At 47.1% G+C, this 16,498-nt stretch overlaps 1 protein-coding gene across 1 annotated transcript in view; it reads right to left on the bottom strand.

Annotated features, from left to right (window-relative positions):
- Positions 1 to 16,498, bottom strand: part of Atp8a2 (ATPase phospholipid transporting 8A2) — a 568,947-nt gene that overhangs the window by 482,350 nt on the left and 70,099 nt on the right. The window contains exon 2 of the mRNA XM_026783162.1: positions 1,314 to 1,458. Within this exon, the coding sequence (XP_026638963.1) occupies positions 1,314 to 1,458 (145 nt within the window). The remainder of the gene's footprint in view (positions 1 to 1,313; positions 1,459 to 16,498) is intronic.

Genomic DNA, 16,498 nt, shown 5'->3' with positions numbered 1-16,498 from the left:
TAAGCGTCACTTTTTAAATATAAAATGTGTTTGAAGGGCATTCTTGAAACACAAAATAAAGCCACACAACCTGATGCTCCTTTAATAAAATATTTTTGGTTGTGAGCCTAGCCTTTAACTGCTGAGACATCTCTCCAACCCTCCCTTAGTAAAATAAATGCACATAGGTGTATTGTTATTCTTTCCCAAATCTTAATCCAGCTATAGAAGTGACCAACAAACAGACCTTGCCGCAAGCTAGGCAGCCAGTGTGGCATTACTGGGGTAGTGTAATAGTTAGATATGTAACAATAACAAAGTTTTAGCCAAAGGGAGGGGGGGGAGAGAGAGAGAGAGAGAGAGAGAGAGAGAGAGAGAGAGAGAGAGATCGCACGTGCACGAGGTTGCATTTCAATGACCTGCACGGGACCTGATCCATCAGTGCCTTCCAGACCTGATTATGGTGATCTATGTAGCTCACAAAACTATCCTTGGAAATCACTCTCGGAGGTGAAGCTGGTCAAAGCCCCAAAGTTCAATGACATTTCAAAGTGGGCTAACACCAAGCTAAGAAACAGGTTTTGCACAGCAGCTGGAATGTGCTTGCTGGTCAGGTGAGGGGGCTCGATTTCTAGCCCTCCCACCCATTAGCTATATATGTATATAATATGAGCATAGTGCAACATGTCACATCTCTGCACTCCAGTTTCCTGATCTGGAGCTAATGGCTTGCTCCACGAGACACTGGAGATGCTGGCACCGCTAATGCCTCTAACACAGTGGCCAGCAGACAGAGAACAGACATTAAGCACTCACTACAATGCTAAATGTTACCTTCCCATCATTTTTCTGCTGACTCTGGACAAAGTTTCCTAGCAAATAAGACCCTTGGTAATGCAGTGGGTCCCTGGGAAATGAATGTGAGCCCCTGTGGCTTGTGGGATTCCCCGTGAAAAGCACTTCCCTACAGACGTTTCGCAAACTCCTCAAGAGAGCTATGACAAAGACAGCCATCAATGAGGTTACATGGAGACTGTGGGGATTCTTGGAAGGCAGTCCAGGCAGTGGACACCTTCACTTTTTGGCATTAGAATAACTTCTGCGGGGCCCACAGAGGGACTGGGCGCAGCACTGCAAAGGGAGAGGACACAGCAACTGTGCTCACATGGCCCGGTGGGTGGGTACCGAGTGTGGACCTCTGGGCTCATGGTGGGTGCAGGAGGAAAAGATGACAAGTGTTGGGGGAAGCAAGTAGACTAAGGGTTGGCAGGGTGATGGAAAAGCCATCCCGTGAAGGTGAGCGCTGAGCTTCCCCCAGCTGCAGCTTCTCCTACCTTATCTGATTGTTGCAGAATTTGTTGAGATGAGATTGGTTGAGATAAATTATGCGGGCCGGTGCCTCTAGCTGGTCTCCAACAGACGTGGCCCGGGACATCTCATCCTCTGCCTTCTTGTAGCCCGCAGAAGAACGAACGGGTCCTGCAGATGAGACGCGGGGCAGAAAACAAAACACAAAAGAAGTCAGCCTCCAGGCCCGAGGCTGCGAGCGCGCTGCAGGCGGGGACCAGCCGCAAAGGATGCTCTGGAGAGACTAGGGCTGCCTATGTACCTTGGCTGCCCCTGGAGACTAGACTGTAGCCACAGCCGCCAAGGCAGCAGCGGCAGGCCCAGCCCCACCCAGCCGGTCTTTGGACCTGTGAGTCCCCACCCCTCGGTGACTTGAGACGCCCCACCTCGACCTGTGAATAGGCCCCACCCCTGGGACCCCGCCTCGCCGTGGATTTGCGGAGGCCCCGCCCCTGCCTGACGCCCTGCCCCTCCGTGGACCAGTAGAGTCCCCGCCCCTCCTCGGAAGCCCCACCCAACCTGGACTTGTGGAGAAGGTTCCCCAGGCTTCTCTAGAGCTGGTCTTGCCAGAGATCTCACCCCGCCCTGGACCTTCAGGAGGCCCCGCTAGCCCAATCCCAGCGCTCCGGTGCGTCTCGGCAACCCAGAGCGCACGCGAGGATGGAGTTGGCCGCGTTTGTAGCTTGCGGTACCCGCGCTGGCCAGGCAGGTGGGGGGCGAAGGCAGAAGGGCCACTTTAGATTGCCTGAGACCTCTCTAGCCAAGGGAGTCAGCGGTAAAGCCAGAAGACATCCACCTAGCTGAAGGACTCCACTCAGGAGCTGAGTTTTGGGCCCTAGGGAGATGCCCCAAGTGCATTCATCCCAGAAACAGGAGGTGAAAGCACCTCTGGACTGTGGTATCAGAGTCCCTAGTCAGGTGGGCAGAACTTGCTCCCACCGCCATCCTTCAGAGTTCTGCAGCTGATTTTCACAAACAAGTCAGATCATCCCAGCGGCTCAATATCACCATGGCCAGCTCCGATCCAGAGCACAAGCTCTCAATCTTAAGTAGTGTCCATGGTTCCCACACAAGCTTCCCCGTCTCCCAGTTCTATAAAACTGATAGCAAGCCTTGTCTCGAAGCTTTGAGTGAGCTAAACTCCCAGGAACTTTTCTTGAGGTGTATGCAGAAGGATATACACACTGCACTCATGCAAACACACACACACACACACACACACACACGATACACGGAGAGACACACATACACACAATCTCCAACTCTGTGGGTGGAACTTTGTTCTCCTTAAATATTTATCCACCTCTTTGTACCTAACAAAGAGGTGTATATTGCACCTCATTCAAAAAGCATGCATCTTACTGGAGTAAACTTCCACTTGCTAGCTACACAGGAACCTGTTAGTGATGTGGAGAAAATCTGGAAGACTAAAGGTTGGGTTAAATCATCTTAAATTGACTGTAAGGATTACAATCCTTAACATGAAAAAGGGGAAATGAAAGGCAAAGTAAGTGTCCAGAGCTGACATGCTATTAGACTAGTGAAGAAGGGCTAAGCCTGCAATAGGGTAATGTGGTAGGTTCAGAGCAAAGTGGTAGGTTCAGGCTTCGGTGCTCACGCTTGGGTTCACAAACCAAACACCCCTGCTCTCTGCTTCTTCATGAATGGGTGCACCACACCCAGGCTATTTCTTACTGCAGGACCAATCCCCTCACCGTTTCCCCTTTCACCACCCGCTTTCTAGGGTCTGCCCTGGCCAGAAGACACTGCCAAGCCCTCTCATTGCAGAGAGGGTGGCAGGAAACAAGAGTGTCTACTTCCATCCTAACTAACCCAGCAGCTCTGCTTCTTGGATTTCAATCAAGGAAGAATGGGCTTTGTTTTGTTTTGATTTAGGTTTCTTTTATTTTCCTCTTTCTGCAGGCTAGGAATAGAGCCCAGGGCCTTGTGAGTGCTCTACCACTGAACCCTATCCCCAGCCAGGCTGCATTTTAAAGCCCCCGCTACTTGCAGACAGATGGAGACTATTTTTGTGACTAGTTGGTAGAAAAGGACTGTTTGTCTCTCTGCCACTTAACCTGTGTTGTTTTCCGCCTCAGCGTTCATTACATCACCTGACAGTATTTATCGGCGATGTTTTCCCAGACCCAACAACCCAAGCTCCAGGACAGTAGGGATCTGTTTTGTCTACTACAGTCACCTGAATGAGACTTCCAGAGTTCCACAGCCTGTCACATGATGGGAACCCATAAAGGATGGCTTTGAGTTTCCCAGATAGGCACAGAGGAGGAAAGCCCTACCATTAGCATGGATCAAACAGTCCCTTGCCAGGACTGCACTCACTTAGTGGCTCTCCATTCCTCTAAGCATCAATTCCATGAAACCCATTTCACCAAGGGAACGTCCACTGTTTCCTACTTTGTGGACCACATAGTTCCCGATTCTCCACTGTATGGCTTTGTAAGTGATACCCATAAGCAGCCACACCTGAAAAGTCAGTTAGATGCTGCTGGGATCACAAAATAGGAGGTCTCTCCTCTTGTCATCAAAAATATCAAGTAGCTTAAAAAATCAACTGACAGTCTACACCATTAGAGCTACCTAGCCGTGAGTGACAGCTTTAACCAAGTAACTGAGAGTGGGATTGAAGGGCGAGCGAGGTCAGAGGTCATGACTTTCTGCTTTGATTGGAGAAGTGGTTGGAAGATATAAGACCCTTACAGGCTGGACATGGACCCTTACGTTAGGAAAGAGGAGGGCACTGTGAATGAAAGCCCAATTGAATAATAAGTAGACAAAAGTTGTATTGGGGGCCAACTGAAAAATAAATCCATGTTGAGGGTTCAAACTGAGGAAGAGCAGAAAAGAAACTCTGGGAATAGAGCCAGGGCAGACTGCAGATGACATACAAGGTCTAGAAGGGCACAGACAATGTCGAAGCAAGAACAATGAGCGTTCATCAGTGATGGACAAAGTAGCAGGAGACAGAAGCGAGCTGGCTCTATAGAGATCCGCCGTGCAGTCTAGCTGCAAGCCAGTAAGTGCATGGCTTGAGTGAAGAATGAAAAACATCCCAGGAGGAAATGGGAAACTGGTTGTGTGGGTTATAGGGGGAGAGAATGAGTTACCTGAGGTTTAAAGCAGACTGGGACGAGATAGAAACAACACAGCAATGGCCAGCAGTTAAGAGTACATACTACTCTTAGGACTCGAGTTCAGTTCCTAGCACCCTTGTTAGGTGGCTCAAAATGGCCTATAAATCCAGTTTTAGGAACTTGATACTTCTGGTCTACATGGGCACTTGTAAGCATGCGAAATATTTAGACACACATAGGCATGATTAAAAATGATAAAAGAATGAGAACAATAGTTTACCCAATATTTACAATCTGATAAGTACTAATAATGGCAAAAGATTATTGACACAAATAAGAGGTGAAAGAACAAGACTAACATTGAATCTCCCAGGTTCCTAGCATGCCACAGTGCTGATCTTCCTTTACCCACCGGAGCCAGACTGGGAGATTTTAGTCTATGAAGAAACAGTCAAGAGTTCCCTAATGCCAAGATTCAGATAAATTCTTCTACCGCCATGACCTCATCTTGACCTACCCCTGAGCTGGAAGATACTTTTTCAAAAGATCACAAATTTGTATTGCCTAAGGGGAACACTGCGCCATATATAGCAGAGCCCATTATGGTGAAGGTTTCAAATTTGGACTCCTGAGACAAACCCTGAGTTAATGCATTTTGCAGATACCACCGCACAAAAGCCAAGTGTATGCTTATAACTCCCCCAAATAAACAGGCACAGTGTCAGCAGATAGAGGGGGTCAATAAATACATGGTAGATGAGAAAGAAACCAACGGGAAGGGAAAGGATTAAGAGAACAAGACTAGGTGAATTGACAAGTGCTCAGTTTGCACCCACAGAAGAGGACAATCGCAGAGGACCACCCGCAGAGGACAATCGATGGCCAAGGCTTTGAGAAACTCACCTTGCCTACCCCTGAACAGTGGCTACCACATCAGCAGCAGTCATAAGTTTATGATGGATGAATGCATCTAAACCTAATGGATCAGATACCTCTGGAAGGCACTTATCCATCATGGAACCATGAACTTCTTCCTTCTCAGGACATTGAACCCTTCTCCTCTTAGGGACAAACCAGACACCAGCAGCCACATCCGTGCTGGGCAAGTCTGTGGACTCAGTGCAGTTCTTTGGACTGATGATGGCTAAATGCTCCAAGGTGACCCACAGTGAATCAGCTGGCACGGGAACCAGGAAGGATGGTCTCCGCCCGTGGCTAACCTGTGGGCACACTCTGGCAGGTCTGCAGGCTTCTCCTGCCCACCAAAGGGACCAGGAGACAGAGGAAGCATTTCCTTTGAAATAAATATGAAGCAGTTGAGTTCCCCACTCCATCCCAGCCATGTTGAGGTCTTTGGTCTCCATGAGCTATACCCTGATCATTCCATCCATTACTCATAACCAGGTATAGCAACTAATGCATGAAAGAGCCCATAGAGAACTTATGTTACCCTGTAAGACAGGAGAGCAAGGAAAGTGAGCCAGAAAGAGCGAACTGCTATTCCCTTATAGTTCACTCTCAAGTGTTCTAGATGTCTCAGACATAGGGCTCAGTAGATTAGTGGTTCTCAACCTTCTGATGCTATTGTCCTTTATTACAGTTCATGATATGTTGACCCCCCCAACCATAAAATTATTTCACTGCTACTCCATAAGTTCAATTTTGCTACTGTTATGAATCACAATGTAAATATCTGACAAGAAGGACATCTGATATATGATTCCCCTAAAGGGGTCGTGACCCACAGGTTGAGAACCACTGCATTAGATGTTAGTGCTCAGACCTAGAGATGCTAGGTCCCAAGAAGACAGTCTCCATGACAACATTGCATCTGCTTGTGTGAACGAACCCTTAAGCTGTTGGAAGGTAACTGAGAGATGAGACATGATATCTGAACCAGTGATCATGGATGAGACAATGAGTGGAGAGAAGGAATGGGCAGAGGGGAGCCGGCTACTGTAGATACACAAGTGACTCCAAGCTCCAAGGGCAATGGATAGACAGGGATACCCAACGAGCTGCTATAGCTTCTCCAGCCAGCCCTGCCCTCCTCTCAGCTCTGGCTCCTCTGTTCATCTCTTTCCCCATGCTAGTGGGAGGTGGCATCCACATGTGGTGGGAGAACATTCACTTCAGGGACCCACACGTCCCCTAGCATTTCACTCGCATGTAACGCGTGGGTGATGGCAAGACTGTGGTGCTCACTAGTTAGGAAGCAGGACCACAGACCTCCCCTGCGACATAAGCAGCTAGAGGGGAGGAGGACAGCTCACTCTGGCCATCTTAGAAACGAACTGCTTGGAAACCATGCTTTAACAAAGTGAAAACTCCTAGTAAGATTTAACATTTCTCCCCAATACAAACCAGAATAGTAAATATCTTGCACCTATTTATTATTTGATTACTTAAGACTATGTAGCATTATGAATAATAGTAGCATAATAAGCTAAACAGATCCAGGCAGTTAAGGGCTTTTAAGTAAGGAATTAAATGCAAAATGGAAATTAGCATAGCTAAAGTATTACAAAGTGTTTCATTGATGTAAGGAACATTTTGAGGGAAGACCCTTCATTCCAAACGGCAGCATTTTTCCCTAACATAATCAGTCAATATGTCCACAATTCCAAACAATGCCCAAGACTTATCTAATAAAGCAACCCCTGTGATAAAGTCTTACCATCTCAAAGTAGGGATCTGGAGAAAGAAGAAGCCTAGTTTTCCTTACTCAAGCTGTCTTATAGTCTGTAACTAGTTCTAAAAGTCTTGTGGAGGGAGAGGAAACAGAAGTAGAATCAGACCTGGCTTGGAAGGTAGAGAATTCGTCTGGGTATAGCATGGTGGTATGTTCCTATGATCCAAAAGACCAGTGAAAGACTTGACTTTAAAGACAGCCTACAAATCAAAATCAGAGAGATGACAAAAATGAACCCATCTGGTATGTATTTTGGGGTCCCAGGGGGGAATATTTAAAACCCTTGGAACTTGCCGAGTGACAGGAACATAGGAGCCCTTACTATTCATGGTGGGTATGTTCATCCACTCTCAAATTTATGTTAAGAAGTGGGCTGGAGGTGGGCCTCTAGTTTTAGATGTATCTAGGCAATGCAACGAATGCCAACCACGTGATGAACAGTTCAAGACTCTGAATCAGGTCTATCAGCCCAACTTCCCAAAGTGTAATGCAGCCGGAGACTGAGCTCTATCACACAGTCAATGATCCCACATGGACACAGTGAAACCAAAAAAGCAAAAGGAAACAAAAGCCACTCTGGATACCAAAGTTCAGGCTAATGACACAGGTTGGTGGTTCATATTAATGTGGAGACAAGTGAACATATTACACCTCAGACTTGGGGTCCCCCACAGTGTATCCTACCACCTCTAATTGTGGGTGGTGCTGAGTTACCCTTTATAATAAACTCATTACAAGTGTACTATGTTCCTGAAGTCCCTGAAGGGCTTCATGAAAACTTGTCCTCTATATTTGGCTGATCAGAACTTCTGGGAGTCTGGGAGCCTCAGTTTGGGGCTGGTGTCACCAGGGAGTGCAGGCTTTGGTGTCTGTGTCCTCATCCTGTGACAATGACTTAATTCTGGCCGGTCATAACTGCATTATAACTGTGAACTCTTTTTATCTTAGTGTGTGGAGGTGGAAATGTATGGGGGTGTGTGTGTGTGTGTGTGTGTGTGTGTGTGTGTGGTGTGTGTGTGTGTGTTATAGGTGCACACCTAAGTGCAGAGGCTAGAGGTCAATATCAGCTCACTTCTTCACACAATCTCCACCGTATCTTTTAGACAAAAACTTTGATTGGACCAGAAGCTTATCATTCAATTAGGTAACTAGCCAATTAGCTCCAGAAATGTTACTGCCTCCACGCCTGAGCTCTGAGATTACAGAATCACATCTCAACTTGTGGCTTTTCTGTGGGAACTAGTGATCCAATTTCAGGTCCTGATTCTCATACAACAAGCCTTTGAGCAGCTAAGCCATGGCCCCTACAATTGTGAACTCTTGACGATGAACTCACAAGCGAAGCCTTCTTAACAATCACAAAACACCTTGGAGCACAGGCAAGACAGGACTAACAGCCAGCTTTGCAGGAACTTGAGTCCTGGTCCCCTTTCACAGGCTCCCCTTGTGAGCCTAGCCAAGCAGCTGCCTGCTGAGCCCTGGTTTCCTCATCCACAAAATTGAAATCGATTATAGAAATCAAAGGTTGACGACTGTTTTTGAAAAGTGCAAGTCAGTAATATTTTAAGCTTTGTGGGCCATGTGTGACCTCTCGTATTCCTTCTCCTCCTCCCACATCCTCTTCTCTTCCTTCGTTTTTGAGCACAAACGTCTTTAAATTTTTTTCTTATTGTGTATTTCTTCAGAGTTTCCCAAATGCCCTTGTGTTAAAGCCTTGGCCACCAGCAGCGGCATTGTTGGAAGGTGTTTTAACCTACTGGTGGGAAGGCCTAACGAAAGGGAGTTAAGTGGCTGGAAGGGATATGGGGACCCAGGTCTCTCCCTTTCAGTCACCATGAAGTGAGCTCTTTCTTCCATCCTGGGCTCCTTCCATGATGCTCTGCCTTACTGCTGGACCAGAGTCCACAGGACCAAGCGACCATGAACTGAAATCTCTGAATACCTAGGCCAAAATAACTTCTCCCTACACTATTTACCCAGACATCTTGTCACAGTGTTGGAATGGGAACTGATACCCCTTTTACCTCACAGCTCAGCTTGCGCCTCCAAGCCACAGTTTGCTAAGCACTTACATAAGCAGTTTTTTTTTTCATTTAGATTCTACCCTAGCTCCACCTCCAAGAAATAATAGCTTGAATATCACCACACACACTTCTAGCAGAAGTGACTATTTGGACTTTTATAATGAGGGATAAGAGATTGATATGTCTTTCCTCACTTGAAAAGCATACAAAGGTGGCTCTCCCTGTGTCTCCAGGCACACTTCCCCTCTAAGGAAGCAGTCCCATGGCTGGTTACAGAGGCATGCACATGCGCACAAACACACACGCATGCACATACACACACACACACACACACACACACACTCACACACACACCCTCCTCAAAGTTTCAGGCTCCGCTCTGGCTTCCACACCGGTACTGACAAAGCTGTTTCGTGACTCTTGAGAACACAGGCACACAGCAGCTCTGGTGCCGGGGAGCACTGGGGCTGATGAGCTCTCCTAATCAAGCAGACACAATGGAAATGCTGGGCAAATTCAAAACGTGGTTATTTTCACCTTGGCAGACACGTTTCAGAGGCTTTTCAAGACCCCACTCTGCACAGACTGTTTCTCTCCAAATATAGCAGACGTGATCCACTCCTACCAAGAGTTCCAGAGCTCAGAGCACAAAGGGAAGATGACAGAGATGGGTCAGGGCTTCTTATTTCTGTCAACACTTACTGGATTCTTTTATCTTTTTTCCACGGGAACAAAGAAAAAGCGGCAGAAGTAATTGCCTGTGGACTGTTTATGACTTGAAATATTGTGGACGCTGGATTCACTCAGTTATTAAATACCTCCTACATGTGAGGCGTTCTGGTAGGCAGTGGGAGGAAGAAGCACAAGCTAAAGGCACAGCTTTCTGTCAACTCGACACAAGCTGGAGTCACTAGGGAAGAGGGGACCTCAATCGAGGAACTGCTTCCATCAGAGAGTCCTCTGAGCATGTCTGTGGATCATTTCCTTGATTAATGATTGACGTGGGAGGTCCCAGTCTACTGTGGGTGGTGCCATTTTGGGGCAGATGGGCCTGGGATGTACGAGAAAGTTAGCTAAGCAAGCCAGTAAACAGCGTTCTTCCACGGCTCTTGCTTCTGGTCCTGCTTAAGTTCCTGCCTTGACTTCCCTCAGTGATAAACCTGGGCTGGGACAGGTAAACCAAAGAAACCTTTTCCTTCATGGTGTTCGTCATGTCAGAGAGCCAAACTGGGACACCTTGGTTTTAATAAGACGTGCAGTACAGGCTCCCGTCCCCAAAACCAGTTCTGTGTCCTCTGCTAGCTCATCCTGTAAATTAAGCGAAGATAAATGCGCTTTTCTGGAAACGTATTCCATAGATAAACCCAAACTTTTTTTTAAAAATCTATTTTTCATATTCTGAATTAAGAAGACTTTTTTTTCTTATTCTAGGCTGGGTTAGCTCAGGATTAAGTGCAAGTGTAGTCACTTTTTATAGCAATCCCCTCTGTTAGGCGAGATTCTCCACTGCTCCTGGGACCTCAAGTCTGGGATACAGGCATGGGTATCAGCTTTCAAGCCCACTGAGAATCTCACAGGGACAAATCATCACCTGCTGCTGCTACAGAAAGCTGGATCCAAGATATTCCTCTGTGCTTTAGACACCAGAGTCTACTAATGCTTGAGCCCCTTCCACAATGGCATAACATTTGAACAACACCCACGCCCATCCTATCGCTCGCCTCCAGACCATGCATCATGCCTGACACAGCCTAAATGCATACGGACACTGTGCCATGCTTCTTGGTTATCTTCCTGACAGTCATTGTTGTTTTTAATACACATTTCCTATCCACGGTTGGCTGAACACTCAGATACAGACCCTGACAGCACAGAGCACCAACTCCAGTTTCCAAGTTTATCCCACGAGAAGAGCAAACTCCTTGCTGTCACGCATGTCGCCATTTCAATCTCCCTTCACAGAAACATCGTTCCCTTTCTGACTTCAGCTTTTGACACGTGCTCCGGGAGGCAGAGCTCATGGTCACCCCAGCCATGTGTCTCCTCACGGGGCACAGAAGGCATCTAGTAGACAAGCTGAGGGCTCGAGCCAAGTAAACACAGGAACCTCACCTTCACCCTGAACTGGGCACAGGAAGATGCAACTCCTCAAATTCTATGCAGCTACTCTGATCACCTCCCTCTCCCGAGACAGCTGGGAAAATGAAAACGTCTGGTTGCTCAGAGCTTACGCTATTGGGAAAGTTCGTGTGAGCCACTTTCAGTGTGTCTGATGAACGATGCTCTGGCTCCACTTCATTTCTCTCGTGTGGCTCCTTTAAATGATCCAGTGTGGATGCTGGGGAGGGACAGGGATATGGAGAAGAGCTGGGCTCCTTAGCACAGTGCCTTCCGCCTCCTCTGGCCTACAGAATGATGACCATTTCTTCCTGCTTGAATTCGCATCGACAGTCTTTGCACAGTCTGCTTGGCTTTATCAAAGGCAGGAGTGTCCCCAAGTGGCTCTGCCCCACCCATACAGACAGCAGCATCGGCCACCTCCTGAAGTCCTCTGCTCACAGCCTCATTAAAGGGTCCAGAAAGACTCTAAACCTCCAGTAGTCTGGCAGATCAGGAGAGCAAACCCTGTTGACCCTCACATCATCGTTAATTCTCTCCCACACCAGAGAAAGGAACCAAGACGCAATACCTGTGTTGATCTCCTCCCCCTCCTTTAACTTCTCAAATAGCAAAGGCAGAGGCAGCTTCTTCTGCACTCTCCTGATGCCATTCTCTAAGTGATGCCTAAAATCCTACTGAGGCGCCTCTCTTTCCATGTAGAAAATGCCAGGTTCTGAACCGTCCAAGAACTTTGTACGTATGCTAAAGACTGGGAGATTCACAGGCGGCTCAAAGCCAACGGTTACTCGTCCGTGCCCCTGTGCTTCTTGACATGGTTTTTCTTCTCTGGGGAGATGGAGGCTCCAAGTCCATTGAAGTCAGATGTCATGCACAAGGCAGATTCATTTTCTTATCTATCACTTAAGACACCCCAGCTTGTCATAGCGGCTCATCCTCACTGGTCACAGGAGCCCAGTATCTGCTTCCATCAGTGATCTTAGTGCAACTTCAGAGTGTATGTAGTAGTCAGACATTGGCAAGTCAGCGGAGGCCAGCTCGTCACCCCCATCCTCAGCGCCTTGGCAAAACACACTTCCCCCAGTATTCTGGATTTTCCCGACTTTCTCACTGATTTGACATTTTGCGTATCATATTTTCTTCCCAGACACAGAAGTGAGAATGCTTAAATATAGGAATATCTGTTCAGGCAAAGGCAGAAGGAGTGTCTGCCTCGCAATATCCTCAGCCCATTCAGCACCGTCAGACCAACCAGGTTTGCCATGTCACAGAGGGGCCACTTGCAATTACAACTCTAAAAAGCGCATCGGGCACAGCAGCACAAGCTTGTGACCCCAGCACTCGGTAGGTGGAATTCTAGTACAAAGCCAGGCTAGGCTACATAGTGAGTCTGAGGACGGCCTGAGCTACATAGGGAGACACTACCTCAGGAAAACAAAAATAAATGTGTGTCTTTTGTGGAGCCTACCATTATTCTAAGCATCCTATTTTCCCTGACCCATCTACTCCCTTCAACAGTCAATACACTCACTGTGGAGATCATTAACAATAAGGCAGCCAGTAATGAACCAGCCAGCCAACATCCAAATTTAATTTCCTGATTTTTATGAGAGTTATTTTATGACTGTTTCAAGGAGTATCCTAAAATCACAATCAGGTTTATTATCAGCTGAATCTTTTATCATTCTGAGTTCTTGTCTGAAAATAAAAGTTTACTACTGAAGTCTATGCACTAAAGACCAAGGAAAAGAAAATGAGAGAGAGAGAGAGAGAGAGATTCCACATGCTCACAGGCATCCAGGTTTAACCACTTTAAGCCCAGAAAGCCAACCCCAACTGCTAGAGATTAGCTATCCTGGAGTCAGGAACACACAGAAGAAAACAGGATGTCAGGATGCACAAAATATTGAAGACAAACAGTTATCCATCCAAGGGAAATTCTAGGACTTCTGTGCATCAGTGCAGGAGTCAAAGTTGTCCCTGGGTACAGAAGAAAGGAACCTTGGACCCCGGGGGTGGGAATACAGGCTTGCACAACTACTACAGGAACAGGTCTAGAATTTCTCAAAAACACTGAAACTAGGAACACCATTCAATCCAGCGACACCACTTCTGAAGAAAGCAGACACAAGCACACAACAGGGGCACCTGCAGGCTGAGGATTGGCACGGCGTGAGTCACAATCTCCAGTTATAGAACCGGCCTAAGGGCTGTCCATAGCGGGATGGGCAGAGTAAATGTGATGCCCATATACACAAGCGTATATGTACTCACCATAGCGTGACTATGCCACAGAGCAGAGCGAGGCTGCGCCACTAGGAGGAGAGTGGATGGGAGCACAGAACATGGCCTTAAGGAGAATTAATTAGCCAGGCTTAAACTGGCAAGTGTGTTTCCTCTCATAAGTGGAGTCTGGGAAGAAAAGACCTAAGAGTGGGAAGGGACTATCAGAACGGGGGCTTAAAGAGGGAATAGCAGCCACTGATCAAAGTACATCAGATGCGGTGTATGCCACAGTGAAACCCATAATTTTGTGCAATTACCATACACTCTTAAAAATCCAATTTTTTCTAAAAAAAAGGTTCTTGCATTTAAAGTTCTTCTAATCTGGTATGGAAACATGAGGGCCAGAAAACGACACAACACTGAATACTGAGTGCCGCCCTCCGCCTGGAGTGCCTTTTCCTCACTCTGTGCCATGTCTGCCTACAACCCACCATCAGGACATGGCTTGGGTTTTCTCTCCTCTGAGGTCCTATGCTAATAACCCAGGCCGGGTTAGATGCCCCTGCTCCAGGTGCAGCTGATACGGTTCCAAGAAACACCTTGCTACAGCTCGCACACCCATGCCACCCGTAGCCATGCGGTGAGTGCAGCAACACTCATAAAATGCTAGCAAGAGGCGCTGCCAGGGATGAACGTCAGACAGTGGTCTCTTTGGCCACGCCTGTCCTCACTCTTGACAGGGTTCATGGCTCTACAAGGCTGCTTCACTCTATTCTGTAGGAAATGATTCAAGGTCCTCAACTCCTGAAGGGGTTCTTGGATACTGGCAGGCTTGAGGTCACCGGGAATGGACCCTCTTCATACTCAGCAGTGTGAAAAGTGGGAAGGGAAACCACAGGACTGTTTACTACACAAAGCACAGGCTGTCCCGGTTATGACAGCCAACTCTCTCCTGCCATGGAGTCACCACAGTTATGCCAGTCGACTCTCTGTCACTATAACAAACACCGAGAAATACAAGGATAAAAATGAGCCAGGTGGTGGTGGCACACGCCTTTAGTCCCAGCTCTTGGGAGACAGGCAGGTAGGTCTCTGTGATTTCAGGGCCAGCCTGGTCCACAAAGCAAGTTCTAGGACAGTCAGGGCTGTTACACAGAGAAACCCTGGCTTGAAAATTTGAAAGAAAGGGAGGAAAGAAGGGGGGAGGATGGAAGGAAGGAAAAGGAAGAAAAGCAAAGCTTGATTTTTGACTCTCAGTTCCTGGCATTTTCAGTCCTGCCATTGTCTTGGGCCTATGACCACATCCCCAATACACAGTAGAAATTTCTGGTGGACCTCAACTGCTCACCTCATAACCAGGACGCAAGACAACAAGAGAAAGAGTCTGGGATTTGACAGACTTCAGTTGTGGCCCAATCTCTTAAAGGCTTCATTCTCTTCTAATAACGCCAAGTAGGCCACCAACCCTTTAGCACACAGACCTTTGAGGTGGCTCCAAACCCAAAGAATAGGAATATCCTAGGTAATTCAAGCCTAGGGTAATATCATATTTACAAACACATAATTCAAATAGGAGCAATAATGAAGATGATGATGACGATGATGATGACAACTTCATCCTTTACTCCAAGAATAAAGGGACAAGAAATTCATAAAAGTTGCTAGCTATGAGCACTTACTATGATTCCTAATGTCTTCAGTTCACAAGACCCAGCCCATCTCTGGGTATTTTCCTATGCCAAAGGTTTCCACCAAAGGCTTGAAGAAAGGATCTGGAGAAAGGGTGGTAATGATTGACAGCAGCAGAACTTCTGTGTAAGGCATAGCAGAGAGATGATGGCTGATGGTTGTGTGTTTCAAAACCAGCTAGAGGAGAGGCTGCTCAATGTCCCTTGTCCAAAAGACAAGAGAATGATGTGGAGATGAAAATACTAGACAACCTGGTCTGAACACTATACATGGTAAACATGGTGTGTAACATGCATAACTATGTGCTTGTGTGTGTGTGTATGTATGTATGATTTTCCACACATTGGCTTTAGTTTGCACCTCCTAGTCCCTAGCATGTACCATATACTGAAATTGAAGAAACATCATTTTCCTTATTCTGTGTGGAAATATGATGCCTGACCTCAGTAATAGCTGACCTGAATCAGTAGTGTAGCATTTACCTTCGCAATTACTTCCAAATGTTTGGATTCATCTCCTAAGCCCACATCTAACTGTCAGAGAATCCTAGCTATACCTGCACACCACACGCATCCCCGTAACTGAGAAACAGGTTCTGAACGCGACCTCCACGCTCCTCCTCCATCCTCCTCTCAATCCCTCACTCCACATGCCGACACTATGGTAACTTCCTTGCTCAGCCTCTACTTGCTCTTCCCCTGAGGAGTGACAGCCACACAGCAGCCAATAGGATTTTCGAAACATAGACTTAAGTCAATCACTCACCCAAGCAGACTGACAGCATCTGAGGCACCTCGAGTGGAGAGAAAACTCCTCGTTATCTAAGTGTTATGGTAGTATAACAAAACCTCAGGGCAGGTCATTTATAATGGACAGAAATGTATTTGCCCGATAGTCCTGGACGCTGGGAACTCCCTGTCTGAAGCTGCATGTATAAATCTTCTTGCTATCCATCCCCTTGCATGACAGAAGGCATTATATGGGTCTATGAGAGCAAGTCAGGGCATCAGGCTCGCCTGTGATAAAGATGCCACTCTCAGAACGATGAAGCTTTCCCTCACTGATGGCATGAAGCCACTCGCAATGGCTGGGCCCCTATTACCAATCACCTCTCAAAGCCTATTTCTCCAGACTGCATTGGTGATGGGGTTTCCAACACAGACCTTAGGGTCTTCATTCAAGCCCCCCCACACACACACCATAGAATGCCAGGCTCTAATCTAAGTGCTCTCTCTCTCTCTCTCTCTCTCTCTCTCTCTCTCTCTCTCTCTCTCTCTCATACACATCTGGTTCACCCCTGCTCCCTTGCCTACAGTGAGCTCAGCTGG

This window comes from Microtus ochrogaster, chromosome 17 (genome assembly GCF_000317375.1).
Source record: "Microtus ochrogaster isolate Prairie Vole_2 chromosome 17, MicOch1.0, whole genome shotgun sequence".
NCBI lineage: Eukaryota > Metazoa > Chordata > Mammalia > Rodentia > Cricetidae > Microtus > Microtus ochrogaster.
The sequence above is the reverse complement of the archived record's forward strand: the minus strand, read 5'-3'. Positions and strand labels throughout refer to the sequence as shown.